The sequence below is a fragment of the Silene latifolia genome, chromosome 6 (assembly GCF_048544455.1).
Source record: "Silene latifolia isolate original U9 population chromosome 6, ASM4854445v1, whole genome shotgun sequence".
Classification (NCBI taxonomy): Eukaryota; Viridiplantae; Streptophyta; class Magnoliopsida; order Caryophyllales; family Caryophyllaceae; genus Silene; species Silene latifolia.
This window is the reverse complement of record NC_133531.1, coordinates 36,961,683-36,983,678: the sequence shown is the minus strand read 5'-3', so window position 1 is coordinate 36,983,678 and position 21,996 is coordinate 36,961,683. Positions and strand designations below refer to the sequence as shown.

The window sequence follows — 21,996 nt, the reverse complement described above, 5'->3', positions numbered from 1 at the left end:
TAGGTGATCTACATCTTGGTCTTCACCATTTTGGACTATTTCTTTGACTAGGGAGTTTTCAATGAGATACTCGTCCTCATCATCGTCGGCCCAAACTCCATTGATTGCAGTTAGCTCTCTCATTCTCATGATTTCATCTTCCAGTCGTATGATTTGGTCAACTAGTTTATCAACCACGGTGACTACTTCTTGCATAGTAGCATTTTGAGAGAAGATTAGTGGCACATGTTCTTTGGGTGTTGCGTTGGGATCGTGTAAAGTTGTCACCATATTTTCTAGTTCCCAAACTTGCCCATCTACACTCCTTGCCCATATGATGAAGTCGGCAATGGTAGGGGAGATAGTAGAGTAGAACCTTTCATTCTCGATTGCGTAGACTTCATTTTCGATTGGAGAAATAAGGTGTGAGCAATCTAAGGTAGATTCATCACTTGTAATCACTAGAACTCCAAGAGGATTATTGGAGAAATAAGGTGTGACCCAATCATGTCTTGAAGCACGTTTTTCAACTTGTAGCACTTTTCTGTGTCATGCCCCTTGCCCCTATGGTATTCACAGTACGAGTTCTCGTCCCAGAATTTGGACTTCTTTTCGGGTTCGGGAGTAGGTCCAATGGGTTAGAGTTTACCTTGCTTCATTAACCTTTTTAGAGCGTTGGAGTAAGTGTCCCCAAGATTTGTGAATTTCCTTGGTGGGGTACTTTTCTTGGATGGCTCGAGAAGGTTAACTTCGTCGGTCTTGCTAGTAGAGCCGTATGAACGACTCGTTGAGCCTTGGTATCCTCGACCTACCGTTTTGGACAAGAGTCCTTTACGGATGTCATCTTCGATCCTTGTCCCTAGTACGGTAAAGTCCTTAAACGTTTTGATGTTTTGGTACCTCAAATGATTGGCATAGATGGGTTTGAGATTATCCACAAACTTCTCCACAAGGGTAGCCTCATCCGGGCGTTCAACTAATTGGGTACTAGTCTTCCTCCACCTACTTAGGAAGTCGGTGAATCCTTCTTTGTCATTTTGGGTAAGAACCTCTAGAGTACGCATGTTTACTTGGATCTCGGCATTATCCGCATATTGTTTAGAAAACTCGATTGCGGAATCTTCCCAAGTAGCGACCTTCTTGTGATCTAAGGAGTAGAACCATTGTTTCGGGATGGTGTCAAGAGATGAAGGAAAGATCCTTAAGAACATCTCGGGTTTGATGCCTTTGATAGACATATAATCTTTGAAGGCACGGATGTGGTTCAAAGGGTTCTCGTGTCCCTTGAATTTAGGGATATCCGTCATATTGAAGTTAGTTGGCAATTTGGAATTGACGGCCTTATACTTGCGATTGTTCTCCCTATAAATGTCATCCCCCTTAAGGTACATCAATTGCTCCTCTAAGTATTGGAGTCTTTACTCAGCTACAGTCATCCCCATGAGAGGATTTTCATCCTTGGATTCATTATCGGAGTCACCTATTACTTCACTTTCATGAGGGGGCAACCTTCCCTCTACGGCATAGATACGACCCTCGATGAGCTCAAGGTGGTCATAGACTTGGTCTTGGGTAACTTGCATTTGGGCTAGCGCGGCTAGGATTCGATCATTACCATCTTGAAGTTGGTGGAGGTTTGTTTCGCTGGATCCAGGCATCTTGAAAACTGGATAAGAGATCGGCGACGAATAAAAACACGATCGACCATTCTAACACACTTGCTAAAAGAAGAAATTTTTGACTCGTGAAGTGGGTGTGTGCCACTTGTGTTGAGTGAGTTTTGAAGAGAGACAAGGTTTTTGAAAATGTGTGTCCTAGTCAACTATAGTGTAGTTGTAGGAGTGGACTCGAAGTGAGGTTTTAAAATGGGCTTGTGGCCCGAATTTTGACACGACAAACGGACAGAGTTTTGACTGGATTTTGCGCTAATTGAAGGCCTATTTCGAAATTTTGGTTAAGAAAAGGATTTTGATTTTTGAAAAATCGTCATGGTTTTGTTTAGAAATGGTGATCACGTAAGGTACAAACATTTATACAAGCATTATAACGGGATGCTGAGTGCATTTAAAAGGGTCTTGGTTTAAAGGGTGGGTTGCCATACCGAACCATCAAACCCGAAGTCTGTGGAGAGGCTCGTACCAAATAAGAGTAAGGCCGATTCCTAGTCCATTTCCTCAAGTAGTGAAGGCCCTTGAGACAAACAAGAGTAAGCATCATGGTATGGATGACGTCAATCGCTATCCATCCTTAGGCCCAAATAAGAATTAAGACCGTTTAGACGGGACGATTGGTCGAATGGGTTGGGTTGGGCCTAGGAAGGCCGAATAAAACGGTCTAGGAAGACTGAGTTATGAAAACCGACAATTGTCTTGTACAAACTACTCCCTAACCTTGTTCAAGTTTCACCCTTGCTACACGTAAGTGTATTATCTCAGCGGAGTCGCCAAACTGTGGACAGCGGGGGCCCACGGGGGCGCTTGGGAGGAAAGAGAAACAAGCGTTTGCATTTTTGTATGGAGTCGCCACCAATTTTTATGGGAAATTGGAACCGTTCGAATACCTCGTGTCATGTCAAGACACAAAGTAGTGACATGAACACTAAGCAATCGTTACCCTTAGCATTCTATGTCTAGAATGACTCTCGTGGATGCCAATGAACACGGGTGTCACAGATATCTGGAGTAAGGGGTGAGGGTACGTATTAGGAAGCTCTTTTGATCGAACACCTAATCCCGCCCGCCTCGATAGCGGCCTCTACTAATGATTAGGGACATCGTTTATACTTGATATATCGTCGGCTATATGCATGCGATGCAACATCCAAGTTTTAATCCTAACATGTGAGAATTAATACTAAGTCGGTGAACAATTAATTTAACATACAATTAGGTCGAATTAGGGATTTAATATTCAATTACATGTGAAAACATACAAATGATACAAGAAATATGATAAACATAATAAACAAAATTGCAATAATAAAAATTACAATAATTACAATGGAATAGGCGATTTATGTCGAAAATACCTTTAAAACGGATAATTTGAGAAAAAGAATAAAAGAATGAATTAACGAATGAATCAGTAGGCGATAATACGATTAATAGTCAATTATACGTAAGCTAATTAAACTAGGTCAAGCAACAATGGAGTTCAGATACAGAACTCAACCTGGAACAGGCGCAGCAGGAATGCGCCCTTTGGAAGAGGCGCAGCAGTTGCTGCGTCTGTTCCAAGGGTGAGTTCTGGCTGTGAAGCCGGAACTGCAAATCGTTAATATTAATTGGTGAATTTAAATGATTAATTATGATAGATACTCGGATGGAAGTGATTTAATGGATTAATTACATGTGATTAAAGGTCGTAAAAGCAATAAAACATGGATGAGACGGATGCAAACGCATTAATTACAAAATAATGAGGATTATTAACAAATTAACAAATCAAATTAATTAGGCTAATTACGATGGATTAATGACTAACATATGATGGCGACAATGATAAACAGATGCAAATATATCAACGATGAATTCCAGAGATTCAATATGGGCAAATCGAACCTCTAAAATCCGGGTTGAATTTAATGACGAAAACCTGCAAATATGAGATTATTGGGATTTAAGTCGGATTTATGACGAATTATATGCTAATGAATGATGATTAATGATATACATATGAGATTATTATGCTATTATAACAAAGAATTAACAAACAAACGAAACAAAGACGAATAAAACAAGACGAATTACAGAGGACGAAGGAAGAAGAAAGGAAGCGAGAATCTGGCGGCCCTCACGAAGAAGCGCAAAGCAGAATCGCGCTCCTTCAAGAGGCGCAGCGATTCTTGCTGCGTCCTTTCTCGACGTTTGTCTACTGAAAATCCGTAAAAAAAGGTTTTGAACCGTGGTTTTAGAAATCGGTTTTAATGAGGTATTTTCGACATAAACCTTACAATTGTGAATACAATAATTGAAATACAATAAATAAAAGAGAGATTATACACCCTCAGACTTACATGTTGACGAAACGAGAAGGATTAAGATATCGATTAGTGATGCTCGACGCGAATGCAAAGAAAGTGCCCTCGTAAGAGGAAAACGATTAGATTAATTAAGTTGATTGATGTGGAGTTGGTCAAATTGGTCGGTCATGCAAACGAGGCTGGTACTCAGAAGGATCCGAGCTTACGTGGTCGAATGTTCAAGCACATAGACGCCAAAAAGTAAGAACAAAGGTCTAGAATGAAAAGGGAGAAGAGAAGGGCGGACACTCGCGTGAGAAATATGAGGAGCGAAGGCTCCTATTTATACTAATCACGTGAAGGAATTAGGGTTTCGGAGACTCTTTGGAAGTGAATCTTGGAAAGATATGAAAAAGATACGAGAAATACGCAGAAAAGGGCCTGGGAAGAGGCGCAGCAGCCACTGCGTCTCTTGGAAGAGGCGCAGACTGGGCCGCGTCTGTTCCCAAGTGGTTTCCTCCTGCGGAAGAAAGATTTCCGTGTTTAAGTTATGATAGGACGGAATAATTCGGTTTTCCTTAATATCTTATGTGAATATTACGGGAAATTGTTTACCAGAAGATAAAGATTGTGAAATATGGAATAGAAATATCCGGAACATTCCAGAACATTCTGACTCGGGATTTAACGGTTATCAGAAAATGAAGACGGTTTTAGGCCGACTCAAATGTACTCTAATTATCACAAAACGACCGTATCGGGACGTAGATGACAACTAAGAGGTAGATATTAATATTTGAGCAATCACTTGACGATAATCTTACGAATTGTCACAAATCGTTCCGCGTACCAAACATGCGGTCCAATCATCACTGGGTGGTTTGCGGGAGGTGCAGAAATGAGGTATCTACACCACCCAGTGATAATTGAGCCGCATGTTTGATACGCGGAACGATTTTATGATAGTCCATAAGTTCATCAACAAGTGATAGCTCAAACACTCGAGTCAGCCCCTTGGTCGTCATCTACGCGTCGGTACGGTCGTTTTGACAGTAATTAGAGTTCATTTGGAGTCCGGGTCAAAAACCGCTTCATTTTCTAAAAACCGTTTTAATGCCGAGTCGGAATATTCCGCAATGTTCTAGAATTCTCTGGATATGTATTACGAATTTAAATTAATTTTTTTAAGTAAATATCTTTCGTATATTGTGTTTTATGGAATAAGGAAGTGTATATCTACCGAAATTCCATAATAAAACGTAGATATCCTTCTTGCTGAGGAGAAAACCTATGGGGAAATGACGCAGCATGTGTTGCGCCTCTTCCAAGGGTCCCACATTGAAAAATAATGTAATTGTGGTAAATATTCTACATATAACTAGTTGAATTGTCCCGCATCAGAAAATTATCATAAGGTGGGGTGATCCTAAAATTTAATTTAGGAAAGTATCATAAATAATATTTTTTCATGTAAAAGTGGAGAATTTTTTAATTATTGTAATATTTATTTCCTATATTATATTCAATTGATGTTTCTAATTTTTATATAAAAACTTTTACATTTCATTTAGCAAAAGAATATCATTAAGAAAATTATGAAAATAAAATAATTTAATTCGTGTTAAAAATGCTATCATTAGCGTATATGAGTATATTTCATATAATTTGTACATATATAAAATTGTGTACTTCTTTTTTTTTTTTTTTGGTAGAATGTAAGCATTCTCATTAAGCTCAAAAACTATTACAATCTAGCGAGATTTCCAATACATTTAAATAATGATAGTAAGTAACAAGTTAAGCCATATTCTATCTCTTACAATCACATTGGATACTCTTACAATCACATTATCCAAGTTAACCTGTTGAATCCTACTTCTAAATAACTGTTGTATTTGTGCTATCAAGATCCTGGGACTCAACAATTTGCCTTCCAGTCTGGCCAGATTACGTTGCTGCCATACATTATAATAGAAAGCCATTACAACAGCAAGGCAGATACTTTTCTGAACTGGTGCCCAGTTCCTTCGACCAATTAAAATAATGCCATTCCCAGTAGGTATAGGAATATGGAGCCACGTACAAATACCTTGGAGTATTAACAGACTGTACCTGCACTGCAGAAAAAGATGATTGATAGTCTCTTTGTCTGCATCACACACACAACACTTGTCATCAGAGCATACTCCAATCCCGCAGAATTTATCTTTCAAGTTTAGAGCATTCCTGAACATTAACCAGATCATGAATCTATGCTTAGGGAGGGCCATGGTATTCCAAACCAGTTTAGCCCACCGTACTTTCTACTCCTTATTTCTAATCCAATTATAACCATAGCTCACACTAATTGTGTACTTCTTAGTATATGTTATATATCATACATTGAAAAATAATGTAGGATTATATAAAAATAATACAATTATCCAATCGAAAGATTAACATAAGACGTGGTGGTCTTATGATTATAAATATGAAGCATCCTTGGAATTTAGGTATCAACCCAACATCTTTTGCGTCTCGTAAATAAGATGTTTTGACCATATCTAAATAAATGATTAGACATAAGATGTAAATATTAAGACCTTATAACCATTTTTTTTATTACGAAATTAATTACCCCATTACAATGCACGGGCATCCAAACTAGTTTACTTGTATCGTTCGCTTCATTGAAACACCATACAAACAAAGAGACCAATCTCGCGATCAAAATCGTGAAAAAAAACCTCGAGAAAAAAGAAGAATCTAAGAAAAATTGGACGAAAACCCTAGACCCGGAAGTAGAGGTTATAATCAAAAGTAAAAAAAAATAAAAATAAATAAATTACGAATAACCACCTTGTTTTTTTACAAATTACCACCAGTCCACCACGTATTTACGTTTTTACAAATAACCCCTAAACTTTATCGTATGCTCCCCAATCACCACCGTATTTTTGTCCCAAGCCACGTTTTTCTTACTTTCCGACTTGTTAAGTGACGATTTACGCAAATTTCCCAAATTACAAAAAACCCACACCATCACCAAAATAACTAGTCTAACCCTAATTTTTCCCCCAATTCAATCAAAGTTTCAATTATTGAAATCCCCATTACTGATTTTCAAAAGCTTTAACACAGCAATCACATCAAGATGAAGAGGCCAGCTCATGGTGCTCACTGGTATCAGGTTTAGCACCGCGTCGGTGTTGCTGCTTGTGAGACGAAGGTGATGAGAGACTAGGCTGTTGTCGTGGTGGTTGCCTAGTGCTTGATTATAGGTCAAATGACAGCCTGATTTGCTGTGAATGGTGGTGTCGTACTGGACTGCTTGCAAGGACAAGCCGTGATTCAAGAAGTTTGGCCTCGACCGCGCATTGAAGTGACTGGTTAGTGAATGATTGCTGGGCAAGGGGAACGAAAATGGTAAGTTTGAGGGTGAAGAAGTGGTTCAAGTTAAAATCATGGAACAAAACAAACCCACAAAGGAATAAGTAAGTAAACAACAATGGTTTAAGAACATAAACAATTTTGTCGATTTTTTAGAGGGTTTATTATTAATTCAATAAACAATTCATGAACCATAGAGTTCACCCCCATACAAAAAAAGTCAAATAATTGAATTTTCATGAACCCATGTGATAAAACATTGTATTTGGCTTAAAACCACAATAAATGCAGCTACACAAACACAAATTTTGGTGTTTTTTTTCTTCTCATTCTTCCCGATATTCAACTAGAACACTCTTTTTACGTTGAATTCAGGCAAGAAACTAAATTCGATTGACTGGTTTATTTTTAGGGTTAGTATGTTTGGAACTTTGAATAAATTGAGGGAAAAATTAAGATTAAATTAGTTACTTGGGCGATGGGTGGATTTGTGTAATTAAATGAGGGTAATTTGGGAATGTTTCGTAAATCCACTTAGTAAGTCGGGAAAAAAAAAACGATGCTCGTGATAAAAATACGGTGGTAATTGGGGAGTATACCGTGAAGTTTGGGGATTATTTGTAAAAACGTAAATATATGATGGTAATTTGTAAAAATACGCAAATACACGTGGTGGGTATTCGTAATTTTCCTAAACTAGTTTTGGGTACGTGCTATGCACGTAGTAGTTACTCTGAAGTTGCTATTCAAAATTGGGTCTTTCTAAAATGTGCCTGATGGGGCATATTCTGCACCCGCTGATCAAGTCAACATATTGAGCAAGGTCAGAGATATCCACAAAGAAGTCAACGCTTAGACAAATAGCTGGCGACTGTCGGCTGTCTCTTGTCCCCGGCGAGCAACCACCCGGCCACCGGGGCACATATCCGCGAACTCATATCCAAGACCCCTCGGCGGCGAGTCGACAGGGCCCGCCGGCCTGCCATGGCCCCTCGGCCGAGGGTAGATCAGTCTTTCCGCCCGCTAGCCACTTGGCCACTACGTGACAAAAGGTGAAAGTCTATAAATACTCCTCAACTCTCATTGAGGAGGGGATCCACAATTTAACCTAAGAATCACTATTCATCTGGTAATATCTTCCTTATCTCTCTACAATATATACTTCGCCAAGTAACAACAACTTATCTCTCTAAGTTTACTGACTTGAGCGTCGGAGTGAGTTCGCTCGGTCCCAAGCCGAGCCCTCAGTTTGTTCACTGTTTCAGGAGACCGAAAGGAGAAGTAAACCAAGGACGTCATTCTACAAGCACGGGTGGTAACAAATAACTGCTCTGGAATTACACCCGGAACAGTGCCTAATGGACATATTATAAGACTTGTCTAAATTCAAATTAATGTCTCTAATTAATTTATTTTTTGTCTTATAATATCTCCTCACCCAATTATGAGTGGAGAAAATTAAGGAAATGATAGTTATAATTAAGATAATTTAGAAAATTTAAATTAATTAATGATAGAATAAGGAATAACATATGCCTAAACAATTATTAACATGTGCCTATTGGGCACATTGTAGAAAAACCCTTCAAAATTTATATTCAATGGAGGATTTGAGTATTCCTACAATGTTCCAAAGTACTCCGTATTAAATATTTTCCGCACAAGTACTTCCTCTAACTAAAAGATTATTTACATTTAATTAAAAGTTTCTTAAATAATTTAATAAATATATACACTTGTATATATATATATATATATATATATATATATATATATATATATATATATATGTATATATATATATGTGTTTAAATTATTCAAGAACTTTTTGCAAAAATGTATAAATGTAATGAAGCTATGAAGGTAATGATTTCACAATTCTGTGTAGACATACATCCGACTTAAAAATGCCTTTATCCATATTGTAAGTCAATAAGCCAAACATAAAAAAATAACCCAACTCCATATAACTAAAATGTACAAAAATTTGCCCCAACTTGGCACTAACTGGCCTACCCAAATTGACCTTTTGACCCATTTGCGAGTATCTAATATTCTTAGAGTATCTAATATTCTAATGTGATTTTCCTCTCAAAAAAAAATTCTAATGTAACACACTAACACTTATATTTAATGGTACCCATTTTCAAGCTATTACATTAAGAGCAACATTGGTAAAGTACAAATTCGATCTCGAGTTCGGCTTATTATTCCGTCCCAGTCTTTTCTTTACACTTTTTCTGTTTTTCATAAAGACCAAAGAGGAAAGGATCATGTGGGTATTGGGTATTGTCATTAGATCGCAAGTGGATAATAATGTAATTTAGAGATCTAAAAATGAAATAGGTAAATAAATGACCTGAATAGAGAGAGTATTAGTTAGTCTTTTATAAGACGGTTTTATGTTAATACTATGTAAAATAGACCAAAACTACGTAAAATATGGGTCACGGAAGTTAAAAATAAAATAATTATCAAAAAGTTTCGATTCATAGTAAACTTGGGTAAAGTTGTAGGGAAATTTGGAAGATAGGATACAAATGAGAAAAAAATAATTTCTATTCCACAATCCGCTATGTGTCTAGATGAACCCAACTGGCAACTAATATCGTGGCATGTTAAGCATGCATAAATTACAATAGGGAGTTAGTAGATGTGTAAACTAAAGAGCAGTATTGAAAATCTGAATAACGGGTTACGCAAACAAGAATGTTACGCAAAGGTCAAACATATTTTGACTGCATAGCTCTTTTTTATATAGGTTATTAGGTTATATAGGGAAAAGATGGACAAGAAAGACATACTTGGTATAATTTATCGCCACAAGCCTGATCTCTCAAACTCAAACTCTTCTCAAAATCCGAAGAAATATGTCACCATTTTCCCGCAAATTTCACTCTTACATGAAAGATGTGACGAACGTCAAGTGTTTTTTACTGTATCCATCTGCTGCGATTGGACTTGCGGCTTGGGTTATCCATCGTAGGAAGGATGCTATAAGCAAATTTGAAGAACGTGAAAAGTGTGAGAATGAAGAGATAAAAAAGATGATTGAGGATGGCAGGGGCAGATGCAGGATTTCTGCTTTGGGAGGGCACAATTTTTTTTCCCGGTGATTGTAATGTTATTTTACCGTCGTAAAAACTAATCCTCGCAAACGAGAAAAAATTCATTATCTAAACTATATTTGAAAAATTCAAAATGTCTAAGTAATTTATCCATCCCGCAAAATTCCCTTAAAATTAATCCGTAATATTTTTGTTTCTGGAGAATTTGACAAAATGATACGTATTATGTAACTGTAAAAAAACAAAAATTTCTTTGAGGAGAAGAAGCTGACATAGCAACTTTGACTTTGTGTCTTGGAAAAGAAAAAGGAAATATAAGTGCGTCGAGAATTACGGTATAAAAGCAATATAATTCCAGGTATAAAACAAATTCTATGAATGAAAATCCCATATGGGGGTCGAACCTCCAACCCCCACACTATCAAATACAAAGACAGGCCTCTCAACCACTGCACCAACTAATTCCAGGTATAAAAAAACAAATTTGATGAATGAAAATGGCCGTATATGGGGTCGAACCTCCAACCCCCCACACTATAAAATACACAGACAAGCCTCTTAACCACTACACCAACTTAGTTTTCTGATATACTTTCGCAGAAATAAATTTTATCATAAACCTAAGGGCGGGCACGTGCCTACCCAATCCAATCCCTCACGCAGATCCGCCACTGGAGGATGGGATCAGAGAGGGCTTTGAGGAGGTCTTTTCTACGCATAAATAGGTATCATTTTATGAACTTTAGTTTATTAGATTGCGCTTGAATACGGGAAGTGGCAATAAGTTTCATACGCTTCGACACTACGTTTGTGTATGTTAAATTAAATTTTATAACTTTCGGGACCAAAAATTAACCCCATAAGTTATACATAATGAGCAATTAAGCCCAACTATAATTTTCCGGCCATTTTCTCACCGGGAAAAACTGACATGGCACCGAAAAGATGACTAGGATGAGTTAGATAATTAAACCAAAAACGGAATTACTTTTTCATATACGGATTTTACTCTTTCACATACATTTTTTCATTAATTTTCCATGTCATACTGTTTTTTCCTAAACCTAAACAAATTAACTCTTACCTACGTACCTTCTTTCCTAAAATTGAATCTAGTTGCTCTAGAAACTTTAACAATGGATCAAAATTCTCCAATTAGGGAATTAATTTAGTTGTTTAGTAATTATTAATATGTTTTGTTAAAATAATTAGGATTTATTAGTGAAAATAATATGTTTGATGTTTATCAATTATTATCAACCAGGGTTTATGATGTTAACTTCGTACAAATTGAAACAAAAAACCTATAGATTCACCTCGTGCAATTGGTTAATTAGCATCCAAACTTGCTAAACAACTATAGTACTATACGGAGTACATGAAAACATGTTGTGAAAGTAGCAAGTATTGCTATGCCAAACTACCAAACATGCTGCAAGTTAGTTTCTTCCTCTACCTGAAGTACCAAAGCAATTTGCAGGAAACGAAAAGAATTTGTTGAAGCTGCTTTATTGGTTCTCTTTTAATATTCTTACTCGTTTCTAATAATAATAATAATAATAATAATAATAATAATAATAATAATAATAATAATGGTGGTGTGGAGGCTGGGGAAGGCAGGTCTGGGGGAGGGAGGGTCGGGGAAGGGCAAGAATGGGGTTGTCGGAGAAAGGGGAAATCAAGATTGGCTGGAGCATTGATCGACCGGATTAAGGTTGGACAGAGTGCGTTGCCGGAGGGAGGTGGAGCGAAAGGAGGTGAAGGACTGAAAGGAATTAAATTGGGGAGAAAAAAAATTAAAAGGGTATAAAGGTAAAAAGTGTATGTGAAAGAGTAAAAAGCGTATGTGAAAAAGTACATCCCAACTAAAAAAAAATATCAGCTAAAATTAATGTCGTAAAAAATGTCAAATGCTACAAGTTTTCCCCTCATATTATTACTTATCGTCGCTACTCTTATTTTTCTCTTCTAATTTCTGGGCTGACAGTTGAGTTAGAAGCAAATTTCTTAAAACTTCAATCACGGCAAGATCAACTTCGAACGCTTAGATAATCGTCGAAATCAAAATTAACATTTTGGAATGCCAATAAAAAATCATGATAGTTGTGTTGGGAAGAACATATCTGGATTTTTGATGATTGCCATATCATTATTTACTTTCAATTGTCCAATTGAACTTGAAGCTTTTTTTTTTTTTTGTCAGAAAGGAAAAGATTGCTTAATTTAAGGTATAGCGGTTGCTATACCATGAGCAATCCTATTAAGGGACCTGGGACAATGACTAAGAGAAAAACAATGACATGAAGACAGTAAGGAGAGTAGAGATCGTAAAATGGGAGCAATTGCACAGTCGACAGTCGCCCCACCATTCAACTGGAGGACAAGATTTAGACAGTCCGAGGTTGCATCAATATGTCGATATCCCAGAGAGATGGCATCCTGGCAAGCAGACTTCAAAGCAATAGCCTCAGCCTGAAGAGGAGTCTTCGCCCAGAAAGCACTCTTTCCAACATGACGCATAACTCCATTGTTATCTTTGAAGAACCAGCCGGCAGTAGCCCTCAGATTAGATTTCCATGAAGCGTCACATTTAATACGAATATGTTCCGAGCAAATTACTGACCCAATTAAACAAACAGGAAAATGATTTCGTAAAAGAGCAGAAACATGCATCTCATCAGCAGGAGGAACGGTGGCAATCATTGTTGTACTCCCCTCTTCCTCAACTTGCAAATTATTATGAGCATCCCTACTGATAAGATTGAGAAGAGCATAGTAATCAATTGAAGTATCATGAAAGGTAAGGCGATTGCGTGCACACCATATGTGCCATAACGTGCTCACGAACAAGGAGATGGAAAACGTAGAATTTGGGGATTTGGACAACAAGTGTAACCAATTAATGACCCATTGTTGGATTGGAATATTACTCCCAACAGAAGTTCGAATACCCAAGGACGAAGCAGCCCAAACCCGAGCAGCAAAAGGGAAATCTCGAAACAAATGATCCAAGGATTCAAGGATCTCAGATGCAGAGGGACACGTTTGGCAATAACAATACCACTGAAGGTCCCGTTTCCACGCCTCATCCCCACAAGGTAAGGAATTTGCCAAGATTTTCCACAAGAAAATTCTCCATTTATTAGGGATAGGAAGACTCCATAGCCTCTTTCGACAGAACATAAGAGACGAAGCAACCATACGACTCTTATCTTTAACAGTTGCATTTGCATTCCATAGCTTAGAAAAGGCCAGAGCATACCCACTCTTGCTAGAATAATCCCCACTAGAAGTTAAAGTCCAATATACTTGATCAGAATCATCCTCCAATGGAATAGGAGTCGAAAGCACAAAAGGTAAAACATCTGGTCCACATAAATGAAGCACCTTCTCATAATCCCATTCACCATATTGTGTCTGCAAGAGTGAAACCAATAAGCACGGTTTAAGCAAGAGATCAGAAGGAGGCAGTGATAACATCTGAGCTAAAGACGCGCCATGAATCCACTTATCACGCCAAATATCCAAGCTTGAAGGAAACCCAATCTGCCAGGCTAGGTTGTCCTTTAACAAGTCAAGACCCCATTTAATTCCTCTGCCACCCCATGAAAAGGATCCATTCATAACGAAGAAGGGGTTCATGATATTCGTCTTCGTAATTCGATACTTAGAACCTAACACCCGTGAGAGTAAACAATCAGTGTTAGAGATAATTTTCCATCCAATTTTAGCAAGCAAATTTTGGTTGACACATCCAACATTGCGAATGCCTAATCCGCCATTGATTTTGGACGAATGCGTAAACAATTTACTGCACCAGTGAATTCTATTCCCTACTTGATTTCCACCCCCACCAAAATTGTGAAATCAAAGAATCAATCTTAGACGCTACACTTACCGGCATTTTAAATGCCGATAGAGAGTAAAGAGATAGTGAGGATAAAACCGAGCAGATAAGTGTAAGACGACCAGCAGCAGATAAAAAGGCGTTCTTCCAACTAAAAATTCGCTTACAGACCTTGTTAATGATTGAAGCGAATATCTCCTTCTTGTTGGAGCTAGTGTCCTCCACAAATTAGTGTGATAACATTTGTAAATCTCTTAGAGGTTCACAAGGGTATACTTCGTATATTTAATCAGTTGATTAACGTTTACCTAATAACGGTTGGCTTGCTAGAAAGTTTGACGTTATTATCATACAGATGGCGGTGATCAACTGGTCCCTAAAGGTCACACCTATAGGACGTATTTGAGAAATGTGGTTATAGAAATATAATTACATTGATGCCCAAAATGACTAAAAAGTTAGTCAATGTGTTGATAAGATAATTATTTAATGAAAATTAAATAATATTAAGTTGAGACGAATTAACTGTCAATTCGTAAATTAAATATAATAAGTTATATTTAATTAAATATATATAAGGTTAGTTTGGACGAATTAATCTGTTAATTCGTAATTAAATATAATCAGTTGTATTTAATATCAACAAGTTGAATGTGTCATAGTGGTAATAGTGAGGGTACACAAGCCAAGAGGTCATGGGTTCGATCCTCACTAGATGACAATTTAACACACTTTATATATTTTTGGAAAGACCAAAAAAAATAAGGAAATTTAATTCCTTATTTCGGATCACATTGGCCGAAATTAGGAGATATAAATCTTTCCTAATTGATTTCGGATTTCGGTCTATATAAAAGAAAGGTGGAGAATTATTTCTAACCTAATTCTTTTTCTGACCTTGCCTCCTCTTTCTCATCACAAAAACACAAAGACAATAAAATTTTACAGAAAATTTTAGATTGATTTCTAGCATAATCAAAGGGTATATCTCAGATCGTCTTGGGTGCAACTAATAGGCGAATATCAATTTTGATATTGTTCTTAGGCCATATTTGCTAGGACCAAAGGTTATTTCTGAATCCTTTACTTTTGTTTATGTATTTTATTTTATGACCATTGATCATTTGTTTTAAATCGTTATAATCCTTCTAGTTTAAGGGAAGTATACAGACTTATTTTCCCACAAGTGGTATCAGAGCACTAGGCTACGATTTTAATTTTGATGATTTTCATAAAATTTGTATGTAAACGATCAGATTTTCGAGAAGAGAAAATTAGGGTTTCGATTTTTTTTAGGATCGAAATTTTTATGCCGTTTTTGTGCCGTTTTTTTTCTGTTTGATGATAGTTTTTCCATTCTATTTTTCATATTATAGTTTATAATCAGTTAAAATTATCATATGAAGAATTGGTAGTTTTTTATTTAATGCAGATTAAGTTAAAATCAAATGGAATCGTCATGTATATGATTAAAAGATTGTTTTTGCTATATAGTTTTTGACATATAAATTAATCATGTTTATTATTTCATATGCTAATCATGTTCTAATAGCAAAGGTAAACAATTGATCATCAAATCTTGTTTTAGGGCATAATTGCCGCAAAAAGAAAAGAAAAAAAAAGGAGGCTGTTTTTTAGGGTTTACCGAAAAAAAAAAAAAAATTTATGTTAATTTTATTTTTGGTAAACCGAGAAAAAGAAGAAAAAAAATATTTAGGAAAGTTTTTTTTTGCCTTTTGCCGAAAAAAATAGAGAAAATTTTTTTTGGAAAGTTTTTTTCCCTTGTTTTTCCTATTTACCAAATTAGAATAGGAAAGGAGTTGTTTTTTTTTATTTATTTCAGTCGTGACAAATAAAAAAAATAAAAAAAACCTTTTCGTTTTTTTTGGCCGAGACAAATTTAGAGAATTGGATTTTATTTTTTCTTTATTTTGGCCAATTAGTTATTGTGAATCGGTTCACAATTTAATGATACCGAGTTATTTTAAAGCAGTTTAAAATTTTTGACGGATAGAATTCATATTACAAGTATAATATGGATAAAGTATGAAATTAATGTGATTAAATTGCGGAATTGTCACTTAATTTAATTTAAAAGGTGGTTTGGATAAATTAATCAATATAATTAATTTATTGTATTATGTATGTTTAATTTATTTTTAGTTGATGCTTTTAATTATGTTGAATGAATCGAATGAATGAATTTTATTTACGTATTTAATTTTGCAATCGGTTGTAATTTGTAATACTTAGTGTGGCCTTAGTCAATTATGTTTTCGTAATGAAGGAAACATAATTTTTATGTAATTATGAGATCTCGAATCTCCTTTATTTTAGTTTTGGGTTTTGAAATTAGAATGTAATTAATAGGTCAATTATGTAATTTTAATTATTGTAATTTCAAAGAAGACTAAAGATGAAGATTCAAGCTCACTCCCGCTACATGGATCAAGATGGAACATCAAGACAAGCTTCTCGGGTCCAAGGATGGATTCCAAACTTGTATTTATTGTTCATTTTGATAGGATAGGCCACACTAGGACTTTTACTGTTTTTTTTACGTTTTTCATTTTATTGCTTTTCATTCACATGCTAGTAATTGCATCATATTCCGCCTAAAACCAAACCACCTACTACTAAAATGCATGAAAATTGACTCATATAGGTTGTATGTTAGTTTTCATGGACATGCAGATGTCACAGTCTTTAAGCCATCACCTTAGTTTAAATCATTCCCGCATGCTAGATTATAGTTCACTTAAAATGAATTAAAAAGTTGATGGGATCTTCCTCTAAAACGGAAATTGAGATTAGTCTTTATAAGGGCAAACATCTATGAATCCCTTCTTCGTCGGTAGGCCTAATATGACCCCTTCTACGTTGGGTAAGTAGTTGTGTTGACTTAGTTTACCTCAACATTGTAGTCCGAAGAGTTTCTCGTGATTATGATGGACTAAAGACAGTATTTACAGAAATTTATCGACCAAGAATTCTAACGGTAGAATTAGCTAACAGGTTAGCTTATCAATTTACAGAGAATTGAGTCTTGGGGTCATTTATATAATTCTTGAGGGAGGTCAATTGTATAAATGTTTTTGAGTCTTCGCGTTATGACATTAGTTCATTAGACTTAAAATAAAAACGATGCATGCTTATTATTTTATTTTTCTTTCGCAGTGTAGAACACGCTAATTATCAATAATACTGTTACAACAAATGGCTGGAAATAACGCAATCCCAATGCCTAGTGCCACACTAGATCGCTCATCCTGGCTAAAAGTATTCATGGACCAAATGAATCACCCACGCGATCAAGAATGATGGGTCCAACTTTGCGACGGGAGCGGACTACGGAATGTCGCCATTGCTTTGACGGTAAGCTCGTATTTAATCGAGCCAATACCGGTCAACCCAGGCCCAAATGCAGGAGCCAACGAGTCACTCGCTTATAGTGATTTTGTTATGGAAGCGGGTGCGATAAAGAACGTACTCATCTTTGCAATGGAAACCAATTTGCAGAGACGCTTCATTGCCCAAGGTGCAAACAAGATTTTCACCACGCTCACTAATGAGTTCTCAAAGGCACCGAGAATCATCACATATGAGCATACCTGTCGCTTCTTTGATGCGAAACTCCAGAAGGGCCAACCGGTTAGCCCACACATTCTTCACATGATTGAGAATGTCGAGAAACTGGAGTCACTGAATTGTAGAATCAGTGAGAGCATTGTCATTGACCGAATGCTTCATTCTCTTCACGATGGTTTTGCCCTTTTCAGGGCGAACTACTACATGAATGACTTGAAAAAGAGTCCTCATGAGCTACACTCCCTTCTCGTACAGACCGAGAAGGATATGAAATTGAGTGGGAGCATGAAGCAGGATGTTCTCACGATTCACAACAAGAGTAAAGGTAAGGGCAAGGCTCATGGCGACCTAGTCGTAGGTAAGCCAAAGTTTAAAAAGCCAGAAACGGTAAGAGTGCGCCCGGTGAGACTAGTGGCTCACAGGGCAAGACAAAGAGCAAGGGTGGTGACATAGAGTGCCACCATTGTCACAAGACTAGACATTGGAGGAGGAACTGTCCCGTCTACCGTGAGGACATCAAGGCAGGCCGCGTCGTTCCTATTGGTATGTCATCTTATATTCATATGATTGAGATTAACCATGCAAGTTTCGGAACTTGGGTACTAGATACTGGTTGTGGTTCTCATCTGTGTAATCATTTGCACGGCCTAAAGAACATCATACCTCTCGAAAAAGGTGATGTGGACTGCGAGTCGGGAATGGAGCACGAGTAGGCTCACGCCTCGAAGGGAACATATGTAATCCAACTCCCTAGTGGTTTTGAGTTATCATTAAATAACTCGTTACTATGTACCCAGTTTATCTAAGAACATTATTTCTGTTTCCGTACTTGCTAAAGACGGTTTTACATTTTCAATAAAGGATAATAGTTGTATTTTCTCTTTTAATGAAATGATTTATGGCAAAGCAGTTTCCATGAATGGAATTTATATCTTAGATCAAACCACGGAAGTATTACACATGAATAATAAGAAATTAAAGGTTGGTGACAAAGATCAAACCTATCTATGACATTGTCGAATGGGACACATAAATGAGAAACGCGTAAAGAAACTCGTCGATAATGGGACTATTCCCTCATTCGGATTTTCTGCATATGGCACGTGTGAATCATGTCTCATTGGCAAGATGACTCGAATTTCCTTCAAAGGTGTTGGAATGCGCGCTAGTGACCTATTAGGACTCATACATACGGACGTATGTGGACCTATGTCAATTACCGCTAGAGATGGCTATAGATATTTTATCACTTTCACGGACGATTTGAGTAGATACGGATATGTCTACTTAATGAAGCATAAAAGTGAGTCCTTTGAGAAATTCAAGGAATACCAGAATAGGGTACAAAACCAACTAGGTAGAAAGATTAAAGCACTCCGTTCAGATCGGGGTGGCGAATATCTTTCAAATGAGTTTGATCAACACCTGAAAGACTTTGGAATCGCTCTACAGTTAACTCCACCTGGAACACCTCAATTAAATGGTGTGTCCGAACGGAGAAATCGAACCTTACTTGATATGGTTCGATCCATGATGAGTCACACGGTAGTGCCTGATTCATTATGGGGTTATGCTCTTTTGTCAGCTGCTCTTATACTTAACCGAAGTCCGTCTAAAGCTGTCGACAAGACTCCATATGAAATGTGGAAGGGAACGGTACCTAACTTGTCCTTTATTCGGGTTTGGGGTTGCGAAGCTTATGTCAAGTGGAGACACGAGGATAAGCTCGGCCCGCGATGAGTCAAGACATACTTTATAGGTTATCCAAAAGGAACATTTGGTCATTACTTCTATTCGCCAACCGAACATCGAGTATTTGTTGCGGCTAGTGCGACGTTCCTAGAGAAAGAATTTCTCGAGAACAAGTCGATTAATAGAACCTTCGAGCTGTCGGAGTTCCAGAACCAACAACCGAGGAACAGATGGAGGAAGCTATACCTCCAACTGATGATACGGTTAATATTCCTGAGGAACCTAGGAGGTCGGGTAGAGACTCTCATCCTCCGGACAGATACATTGGTATGGTCGAGGAGAATGATGTTTTACTTCTAGAAAGTAATGAACCCGCAACCTATAAAGGTGTTATGGCCTGTTCCGACTCAAAGCTATGGCTCGAAGCCATGCAATCCGAGATGGACTCCATGTATGAGAATAACGTATGGGATCTAGTTGATTTACCTAACAAGGTAAAACCTCTACAGTGCAAATGGCTTTACAAAATAAAGCATTCTGTAGACGCGCAACCAGATATCTATAAGGCACGACTTGTGGCAAAAGGTTTCACTCAAGTGCAAGGATTGCATTATGATGAGTTTTTTGCACCTGTAGTCATGCTACGTTCCATTCGGATAATCTTAGCGATTGCCGCATTTCATGATTATGAGATTTGGCAAATGGATGTGAAAACCGCCTTCTTAAACGGTTATTTGGAGGAAGAGTTGTACATGGTGCAACTCGAAGGTTTCATAGATCCTAAACATCCTAAGAAAGTATGCAAGCTTAAGCGTTCTATTTATGGACTTAAGTAAGCTTCTCGGAGTTGGAATCATCGTTTCGACCAAGTGATAAAAGAGTATGGTTTCACTCGATCGGTCGAAGAACCATGCTTATATATCAAGTCGAGTGGGAGCAAGATTGTATTCTTGATATTGTATGTCGATGACATACTCTTGATTGGGAATGACATTCCTCTCCTTTCTTCGGTTAAAGAATGGTTGAAGAACCATTTCCAGATGAAAGATCTGGGTGAGGCACAACATATTTTGGGAATCCGTATCTACCGCGATAGATCACGACGGACATTATCACTTAGTCAGGAGTCTTATTTGGATAAGGTTCTTGAGAGGTTCAGCATGACCAAGTCCAAGAAGGGGAACCTTCCTATGACGACTGGGATGCAGTTGAGCAAGTCTCAGTCACCCACGACGCCTGAAGGTATTGAACGCATGAGTCGTGTTCCTTATGCATCTGCAATAGGATCGATCATGTATGCCATGATATGCACACGTCCAGACGTGGCATATGCATTGAGTATGACGAGTCGGTACCAAAAGACTCCAAGTGAGACACACTGGATAGCAGTAAAAAATATCCTCAAGTACCTACAGAGGACTAAGGATTGGGTATTGACTTATGGAGGCGATACTAAGCTATGCGCAACCGGTTACGCAGATGGTAGCTTCCAAACGGATCGAGATGATTCAAAATCTCAGTCCGGGTTCGTCTTCACTCTTAATGGTCCTGCGGTCAGCTGGAAGAGTTCCAAACAGAGTGTTGTAGCAGATTCTACTACTGAATCCGAGTACTATGCCGCTTCGGAGGCAGCAAAGGAAGCGATATGGATGCGTCAATTCTTACAAGGGCTTTCGGTAGTTCCTAGTTCGAATGACCCGATCACCATCTATTGTGACAATAGAGGTGCCATCTTCCAGGCTAAGGAGCCAAAGTCTACCAACAAATCTAGACATGTACTTCGGAAAGCTCACCTGATCCGTGATTACGTGGAGCAAGAAGAGATAGTGATTGACAAGATTGCGACGGATGATAACATCGCGGATCCTCTCACCAAACCGTTGAATTATGATAAGCATGTAGGGCATGTTAACTCCATGGGAATTAAACATGTTCCTGAGTTGTAGTACTTGATTATAGATTTGATACATTATCTTTTTCATATACTATTTATAACTTCATCGTTTTATATATATAATATTTTGTTTTTCATGTGGATTGTACTGACAACATTGAACGCCACAAAGTAAAATGAATTACATTATATTTGTTTTTGTCCGTAATCGCCAATGTGAGCTGATAACTCCGGCTATTATATTGTGCAGTCGATTGATGGTGGGTTCAACGAGCCATAAGTTAAACGGTTGACTAATCGATCACAGATACGAGATTATGACGATACCTCGTAGGACAACTTTTTGTGACAACGTAATGGAGTCCTAAATGTTTAAAAACATTCGGTGCCAGGTCGTGGATAGGACATCCATTGTGTACCTAGATTCGATTCTTTTTACTATCAACTGTCTCTTGAGATTAAGGCAGTTTTTGGGTGACTTTGGTTTCTTTCTCACGGTCTACCGTAACTGGGGCTAAGTAGATTTTTTCTGGGTCATTTCATACTGTGCTTACATCTGCAAGATTTGAGTTGAGGAAAATATCCATCCCTTATCAGG

General features: G+C 37.5%; 1 protein-coding gene across 1 annotated transcript; it reads right to left on the bottom strand.

Annotated features, from left to right (window-relative positions):
* Positions 1 to 5,712: 5,712 nt before the first annotated feature.
* On the bottom strand, positions 5,713 to 6,210 carry LOC141587985 (uncharacterized). The gene has a single exon (XM_074409445.1). It carries the CDS (start codon positions 6,208 to 6,210, stop codon positions 5,713 to 5,715), a length of 498 nt encoding a protein of 165 aa, XP_074265546.1.
* Positions 6,211 to 21,996: the final 15,786 nt, after the last annotated feature.